This window comes from Cornus florida, unplaced genomic scaffold, assembly GCF_030987335.1.
Source record: "Cornus florida cultivar Cherokee Brave unplaced genomic scaffold, ASM3098733v1 CherokeeBrave_3.0.0_Hap2_Chr01, whole genome shotgun sequence".
Taxonomy (NCBI): Eukaryota; Viridiplantae; Streptophyta; class Magnoliopsida; order Cornales; family Cornaceae; genus Cornus; species Cornus florida.
In genome coordinates this window covers 32,053,818-32,063,351 of record NW_026775571.1, presented here as the reverse complement: position 1 = coordinate 32,063,351, position 9,534 = coordinate 32,053,818, and the positions used below count along the sequence as shown (strand labels likewise).

Below are 9,534 nucleotides of genomic sequence, written 5' to 3'. Positions count from 1 at the left end.
CGCTAATTCCACAGGTAAGTGACATGCTTTCCTGAAGACCAAGTGATATAGCGACATCCCAATTGGTGTCTTGAATGCAATGTGATATGCCCATAAGGCATCATTGAGGCGTAATGACCAATCCTTTCGATCCGGTTGAACCGTTTTCTCAAGGATATGTTTGATCTGCGATTTGAAATCTCTAGTTGCCCGCTTATCTGAGGGTGGTAAGGAGTAGTTACCTTGTGAGATATGGAATATTTCTGAAATAAGGCTCGAAGAAAGTGATTACAAAAATGTTTTCCACCATCGCAGATTACTGCCCTTGGCATTCCGAACCGACTGAAAATATTGCTTTGAATAAATTCAACCACCACTTTGTGATCATTAGTCAGTGTTGCCACTACTTCAACCCACTTGGAGACGTAATCCACCCCTACCATATGACATCGAGAATGGCCCAGTGAAATCAATGCCCCAAACATCAAAAATTTCAATAACCAAAATTGAGGAGAGGCATCATGTCTCTTTTTGTAATGGTGCCTAACCATTGACATCGATCATAGGCCTTGGTAAACTTTTGAGCATCTTTGAACAAGGAAGGCCAAGTTAGAACACTCTGAAGGATTTTTACTGCTGTCTTCTAGCCACTGAAATGGCCACCACAAGTAAGTGTGTGACAAAATTTTAGAACGCTTGGAATTTCATTATCTAGCACATAGCGATGAATAATTTGGTCCGAGCAGTACTTATATAACTGTAGATCCTCCCAATAATAAAATTTTACTTGAGAGAAGAACCTGTCTTTATCCTGTTTGATCCAATCAAATGAAATTCTTCTGAACTCCTTCCAGTTTATAATATCAGCATACCATGGTGGATTCTCGTTCTAAAGTTGGAATAACTGCTCATCTGGGAATGAATTATGCAATAGAAGAGTGCAAGATGAATCTACCAAAATTCTGGATAAGTGGTCTACCACCACATTTTCTGAACCATTCTTGTCTTTGATTTCTAGGTCAAATTCTTGTAGCAATAGAATCTACCCAAGGCTTGTTATCCTTTTTGTTGAGCAAATGTGGAAGAGCTACATGATCAAGAAACATAATAACTTTGGAACCCAACAAATAAAGAAAAACTTATCCAAAGCAAAGACCACTGATAATAATTCCTTTTCAGTAGTGGTATAGTTCAATTGTGCCTCTGTTAAGATCTTGCTTGCATAGTAAATTACTCTTGGCAATTTCTCTATTCTCTAACCCAAGATTGTGTCCACTGCATAGTTTGATGCATTACACATAATCTTAAAAGGAAGAGACCAATCTAGAGCCTGCATAATGGGTACAGAAGACAGTAAAGAGCGAAGTTGCTTAAACGCCTTTAGACACTTTTCATTAAAGTGGAAAGGAACATCTTTGCCCAATAAATTGCATAAAGGCCTTGCGAGTTTACTGAAGTCTTTGATAAAATGTCTGTAAAATCCTGTATGGCCAAGGAATGATCGCACTTGTCTCACTGATGATGGGGGAGGAAGATTAGAGATAAGATCGACCTTAGTTTTGTCCACTTCAATTCCTCTCTTGGATATTATATGGCCAAGGACAATTCCTTCTTACACCATAAAGTGACTTTTCTCCTAACTTAAGATTAGATTCTTCTCTTTACATCATTAAAGAACAAGCACTAGATTAGTTTACATGCATGGAGGAGCTCTATAAATAGAATAATTAGATCTAGTTTGCTGGCCTGTTCAAATCACATAGCAAATATAGCACTTTAATATCTTTACATTCATGTCTCTTTACATTTATGTAATGCAATTTCAATATGTTTAATTCAAGTCCTGCACTTATCTTTCTTACTTTCCAGCACCTTACTTTGAAGTCTTGCACTTTCAATACAACTTTCCTTTCCACTAGATATAGAGTAATCCAAAAGTCCTTTTTCAAGGCAAAAAGAACCTTTAAAGGTGGTAATTCTAGTCCTTCATACAATCACCTGATCATTACAATCTCTTACTGGATAATTGTTTAGATATCTAATTTGGAACGACAGTAGTTCCTGGCATGCCCGACATTCACCCTCCTTTCCGTACTTAGAAAGGACCACGGTTTCTAGGAGCCAAACATTCTTGGCATGCTCTATGGGACATCTCAACAGATTCAATGGCTGGTGGAAGAAAGCAAAACAAGTCTGTCCAAGACCCTGCCGAATTAGAGGTGATTCAAGCCAATGAACTTATATTGGAAAGTTCATGATTTGCCCCTGATGAAAATGATATGGTGCAAAAATTTACTCAAACAATGGCAAATGGACCCATCATGGACAACATCCGTATGATGGCAATGCAGGAAGATAGGTTTGCTCAAGACCAAGCTGTAGTCGCTCAAGACTTAGCCAGAGTTGCTTAAGACCAATCAAAAGCTGTTCTTTCCTAAGACCGGAAGTTAGAAGAAATGGTAGACCGAATCTCTCAAAGGTTTAAGTCTATATTGGAATGGACCCTTGGAAGCTCGAACCAAGGTTTGGCCCCTCGGCCAAACAACTCTGAAGGGTCTCAACAGTTGGTCTTCTAAGCTAGTAGGCCGGCCACATTTATTGAAAGTAACTACTCTCAACAACATGTAGGGTCGTTCCCTTTAACTCAGCACCAGGTTAACTCAGCACCAGGTGTAGTCCTTTCTAATGGCACAAACTTATATTCCAGCTGCACCTGTGAATGTTCCAGTTGCATAGATGACTGTTCCATAAGGGGCACCCATGCCAACCATCCAGCAAGTTTAGAATCCTCCACTTGTGGCATTTCCACAGCAGACATGGCATGAGCAGTTGGCCAACCATGGCTATACCACATCCTTCAAGCATAATAGAATGTTCCACCTGTGAACATTTAATCAGTCGCACCTGTACCAGCAAGGCCACCCATAGTCATTCCTATGGCGGTTGGGAGACTACCTTTTTTCAAGGGAGCCACTTTAATGAGTGCTGAATATATGTATATTCGAGCCCCTAAATACGTATATGTTAAGGCCTAAAGTGATACTTCTATCCATAATTAAACTAATTTATGTTTAATGTGTGTTTGTAGGTACTTTCCTAAATAAATGGTTAAAACTGGGACTTTATGATGATATCGAAGCTTTCAAAGTCGTTGCCGGTCATTCAGAGCAAGCCGAGAGCTTAAATGGTGAATTTTGAAGCAATTCAAGCCCCCGAGCTCGAGCCCAAGTGTTAAGGCTCGAGTATCGCAACAAAGAAGAGAAGAAAAGTCAATAAGGCCCAAATGCTCGAGCCTTGTACCTTGGTGCTCGAGCCTTACCATAAGGTGCTCGAGCCTTAACCAAGGGTGCTTAAGCCTTAACCCTTAAGCTCGAGCATGTGGCATCGAAAATTAAAGAGTTGATTTTAATTGAAGGCAATGCTCCCAGGTCTCATGCCTCACCTCCAGGATCAAGCACCATCCATTAAGGATAGAGCATTATTCACTGATGCTTGAGCCTTGAGTCCCAAATGCTCGAGCCTGGTACTTGGTGCTCGAGCCCATAAAGCTTGGATCGAGCAATGGTAAAAGAGTTCAACCCCAAAAGTATTCTAAGTGTTGAAGAAAAAGACGCTTCAAAAAATAGTTGAAGAAAATTGGCTAAGTGTCAAAGTGAAGATCGAGCACCATTTATTGAAGCTCGAGCATCCATCCAGAGAGGCTCGAGCCTTGTTCCTTATGCTCGAGCATGAACCCTAAAGCTCAAGCCTCTATTCCTGAAGCTCGAGCCTTCCATGATATGTCAGATTAAAAGTTGCAGGATTGCTCTCTTTACCATTTGTATCTCATCTTGGGGACCATGTAAAATAATTATTTTTCATCTTGGGGACCATTTTGCAATATAATTTGTAAGATATTTTTGAAAAGGACCTTTTTGTAATTTTTGGAAAGTGTGACAAGTGTCACACTCTCACGGAGCCACTTGTTGGCATTTGGGTAGGGAGACTTGGAAGTATGATCTTGTGACATTTAGAGGGTGGAGATACACCTATTTGTTGGCCTAAGATTGGTGCACTTGTAGGATTCGATGGTTGACAAGTGTAGGCTTAAGATTAAGCCTAGGAAGGAGCCATGGATTATTGACAAGTGTAGGTTCCAAATTATGTCTTGCATTAGTGTGTGTGTGTGAGAGGTAGTGTACGAGCACATAATGAGGGGAGGAATACTAGATCCTCCACTCACCATATTTCATTTCATTTTCTTCACTCTCATTACTCTCAAGAACCCTAACCTAGCCACCATTGGAGAAAAGCTTGGTTTATAGCTTATTTCTTCATTTTGGCCTCCTTCCACTCATTTTAGACCATTAACCTTGGGAGACAAAAGTTTCCTCTCACTCTCATCTTCTAAACCCTAGTTTTGTTTTCCATTTTTAAGCTTGGTTGCTTTGGATTACAGAGATTCAATTTTCTATTGAGGTAGGGGTGGTAGTATATTTATATTTTGAGTGTTTTAAGTCCTTTGGGGTTTAATATATATTGTGTACATGCTTTTAATATGATAGTTTTGCATATTATAGGAAACCCTCACTTTTAACTTAGGGTTTATTGATTTAAGCATGTATAATATGTAAATACCTTGTGTAGAAGAATTATATGATTTAGTAGTATGCCAATTTCTAGTAGAATTGTTAATATTATATACAATTCATTTTGACTTGAATTGTTATATTTATGGTGGTGATAATTCTATATTCTTGTTGTAGACTAATTGTGGTTATTTTAGAAGCTTATTGCTAAATTGTTAAGGATTAGTTTATAAAGCTCATTGGAACCTTAAGTTGGTGATATTGTTTTGCACATTATATCATGAGGAGGACTTGTCATTTATTATGCTATTCTAGACTTGGAACCCTAAGACATGGTTTGTGTGGATTCAAAATACTTGTGCATGGAAGGTGGTATATATGCCTTAATACTTGTGTATAAGTTTTGAACTTGATATATTTTGGATTCTCTTGGGACATTGTTACAAGTGACATGGCTAGAGTTTGGTTCTAGTGTGGGAGGTATGAGTTCTCCCCATTTATAGTGCGCACTACGGTGGTATTCCCAGCGAGTTAATTCCAAGAATAACCGTTTAGGTCTTCCCTTTGTCTGAGATTTGATGTCTAAGTATTCCATTATTTGATTTCACATTCAATTCCAAGTTGACAACCAATGTTTAATTGTAACTTGTGATTGTGATTATTGGCGATTTGATATTGTTATTGTGTTGTTATAGAATCATTCATGTTAGCGTAAGATGATTCCTTAGAACACATCAAACATAGATGTTAAGTGGAATGCTCCCTTGTATTCGTCTATATTGATCTTACAATGATATTCAAACTTTAGGGTATACGCATATGCTTCTTCCTACGAGTAACTTGTTTACTCACCCTAGTTGTTTGGGTTATTTTACAGGTAAGGAGACAATGTTTGTGGATGCTCATCACCCTTAGGGACTCATGAACAACTTGAAGCATTTTTGTATATTGACATGCAAATGTTTAGCATGCTTTACTTTTGATGATATATTTTTGTATGCCATGGGTGTATGCTATTTTCGAAGCTAATGTGGCTTCCTTAATGTGTTATGGTACTTAAGTACTTGCTTTGACACTGTTATCATGTATGTAATGAGGCTAAGGGCTAAGCATGTTTACTTTAGTACTTGTACTCATTTAGTACCATATCTTACTTTAAAAATGTATCTTAACCAATTTTGGAGGTTTGGCATATGAAATTCTTGTAATTGACATGTATAAGGTCGTGGGCCATTGTAATACATTCAAATATTTATATTACGTTTGTTGACATGTTCACATGCTCACATCTCCTTGAAAATTAGCTTTTAACCTTTGTTTTTAAACCAATTCATGATGTGATTTGAGGCTTGGGTTAAACCTAAATGTTTTTGGTGTATATTAGGTCCTATAGCACTTTCTCGAGTCATTTTAGTAGACCAAAATGCCATTTCGGTCGACCGATGGCTTTTGGGAACTTCATTAAACAGTAAAACGCACATTCTAGTACCCAAAATTACTGTTTGGGTCCATTTCGGTCGACCGATGCTTCATTTCGGTCTACCAAAGTGACCTCCCCTCAAAAATCAGCTTTCAGGAAAAATTTTGTTCATTTTGGTCGACCTAAATAGCTCTCATGCACTAGCCTTCCAGATTTTGTTTCAGCATTGTCGTTCCGACTTCAAACGGTCATAACTTTTTCATTTCTAATCCAAAAGGGGTGATTCTTAAGCCTAAACTCAAGGATTTTGAGTCAGATTTTCAATGGTACCAAATCCATTCTCAGATTCAAATCATAGTGGGAGTAATTCATGTTTTAATGCACAGTGTCAGATTTTGTTTAAACCGGGAATGGGTGTTTTGTGGGATTATTGGCCAAAGTCCTTAGAACCTCTTAGAATGTTGTGAAATGATTAGTTTAGGTTGTATAGACCTCATTTGACTTACTTGGAGTCAAATTTCTCTTCTTATTTGTAAATTAACCATTTTGCCCTTAATTAACAAATTTTGCCCATTTTAACTCTAGTTTCCTCTTTCGCTCTCTTTAAGTTCCGTGACTTCATGGAAGGTCACATTGGTGTCTTAGGGATGACTTTTATCTCTGAAGAATATGGTTTTATCTTTTGCTTCCGCATTTTGGATCCGTTACCGGGTTATCTTTTGGTCATCACTGATGCAATGGGTTTACAAAACTTGGGCCATCACACTTCCTAGGTTTCCTAGTCCATCAAAGAGGTATTGAGATAGACCAAAATAAAGCAAAGGCAATTATTGAACCAAAGCCTCTGGCACTAAGAAAGAATTACAATGGTTTCTTGGCTAGGTTGGATACTTAAGGAGGTTCATTGCCAACCATACTGGAAAGACTCATGTTTTTTCTCCATTGCTATAATTGAAAAGGACTAAAGAATTTAAGTGGAAAGATCAGTACCAACAAGCTTTTGAAGGTTTGAAAAGCTACTTGGCCAACCCTCTAGTGATGATGCCTCCAATCAAGAAGCGGCCTTTAAGGTTATACTTATTGGTCATTGATGAATCAATCGGAACCATCCTAGCTCAGAACAATGACTAGGGGAAGGAACAAGCCATTTATTGTCTAAGTAGGGTGCTCACTCCAGTAGAATGTAGGTACACTTCTATTAAAAAGTTGTCTTTCCTTATATTATGCCGCTATGAAGTTGAGAACCTATATGTTGCCAGTGGCCGTATATATCATTTCTCAAACAGATTTGATTAAGTATATGCTTTCAAGGCCTTTAATCATTGAATGCATTGGAAAGTGGTTATTGGCCTTAATAGAGTTTTCTTTCAAATATATTCCATAAAAGGGAGTCAAAGGAAGGGCAGTGGCAGAATTTCTAGCAAGTCATCCTTCCACTAAGATTGATTCAGAAGTATGTGACGAGGTGGATAATCTCTACCTTGACTATACACCTTGGACTCTCATGTTTGATGGATTAAGCACTCGTGATGGAGGAGGAGCTGGAATAGTCATCATTTCACCAAAGAGAAGGAAAACCACATTTTCTTTCTTCTTGGATTTCAAGTATACAAACAACCAAGCTGAGTATGAGGCACTAATTATTGGGGTGGAAATCCTACTAGAACTAAAGGTGGATAAGGTCCATATTATTGGAGATTCTAACTTGATACTTAGCCAACTTTCTGAAGAATATAGATGTCTCAATTGGCATTTGGGGCCGTTCAACTCCATGGCCTTGGAATTGCTATGCCAATTTGATGATTTCCAACTCAAATATTGGCCAAGGCATTTAAATACAGAGGCTGATGATCTAGCACAATTAGCCTTTCGAGTGAAAGTTTCACTCGGTGTAGAAGAGACATTGATCATAATCAAAAGAAGGACTCTCCATTCTGTAGAGTCATGACATGACAAGTCATTTCCAAACTGACGAGCCAGAAAAGATCAAGCCTGCCAAAAGGACATGGGAGATTTTCAATGTTGATATAGATGGATTAGACTTGGAAGATTGGAGAACACCAATTATCCAATTCTTGTAGGAGCCTAGTACCAATGTGGATAAGAGGGTTTAGCTTTTGGCACCACATTACGTTCTGATTGATGGGGAGCTCTATAAAAAGAATAAAGAAGATGGACTTTTCTAAGATGCCTTGGCAAGAATGAGTCCATGAAAGTGATGGGAGAATCACACCTTGGAATATGTGGAGCTCATCAAGCTGGAATCAAGATGAGGTGGCTTCTTAGAAGGTATGGTTATTATTGGAAAGGTACATTGAACGACTGCATAGAGTTTATAAAGACTTATACTGCATATCAAGAACATAGCTTGGTCCAAAGAGTTCTAGCTATCAACATGCAGCCGGTAGTAAAAATATGTCCATTCAGAGGGTGGGCTTTGGACTTTATTGGAAAGTTGAGGCCACCATCTTCAGATGGCCATACTCATATTGTGGTGGCAATAGATTATTTCATAAAGTGGGTTGAGGCTATTCCATTAAATACTTATGAGCAATCAACAGTGATTGATTTTTATCAAGAAGCACATTATACATAGGTTTGGAATTCTAGAAACTCTCACCACTGACAAAGGCCTCTCCTTTGTTTGGAAACAAAGTTCTTGATTATTGTGCTGAGTGTGGTGTCCAAGTGATCAGTTCCACTCCATATTTTGCCCAATCAAATGGACAGGCAGAAGCTTCCAACAAAGTAATTTTCAATATCCTTGAAAAGATAATTGAGAATAACCCGAAGGAGTGGCATCACCTACTTTCTGAGGCTCTTTGGGCTTACAAAAATTCAAAGAGATCAAGTACGGGCATCACTCTATATATGCTTACATATGGATATGATGCCATTCTTCCAATGGAGATGACTATCAGGTCTGCAAGAGTGGCTTTCCAAAATAATTTAACTCCAGCAGATTACAACCATGCCATGTTGGTGGAATTGGAAGACCTTGATGAGGTCCGTGTCAATGCCTTAGACTATATTATTGCTCAAAAAAAGAAGGTCATGTGGGCGTACAACAAGAAGGTTAAGGCGTAGACATATGTGGAAGGAGACTTGGTATGGCTGGTCAAATTTCCACCTGGGGTTAAAAGTTTAGATTATGGAAAATGGACACCTAATTGGAAGGGTCCTTATTTGGTGGAACGAGTTCTTGGAAAAGGGGCTTATAGATTGATGGACATAGATGGAGGATCCCATAAGCATCCTATGAATGGGGTATACTTGAAAGAGTATCACCCTTCCGTCTTTGAAAATTGGAAATCCACAATCATTCAACCGGCCACATAGCTTGGCTGGTACCTTCCTTTCCAAGTAAACTGGAAAGCTGGAAAGGAAGTGTAATGGCCATACTTTAGCCATTTGTATAGCTGAGTCAGAATATATGAAGGATTCATCTCAAAGAAGAAAAACTAAGTACTTAAAAGGGTACATTGGCTAGAGCCTTGAAGAAGATTTAGCGATATTTCTAATAACAGATCATTTTCTAAGTATATAATATTTCATTGAGAAAGAGGT

General features: G+C 38.4%; 1 protein-coding gene across 1 annotated transcript; it reads left to right on the top strand.

Moving 5' to 3' along the window:
• The first annotated feature begins 8,185 nt into the window (after positions 1-8,185).
• LOC132270445 (uncharacterized) lies at positions 8,186-9,054 on the top strand. The gene is made up of 2 exons (XM_059771627.1): positions 8,186-8,527; positions 8,578-9,054. The coding sequence occupies exons 1-2, from the start codon at positions 8,186-8,188 to the stop codon at positions 9,052-9,054; spliced, it is 819 nt and encodes a 272-aa protein (XP_059627610.1).
• The last annotated feature ends 480 nt before the right edge of the window (positions 9,055-9,534 follow it).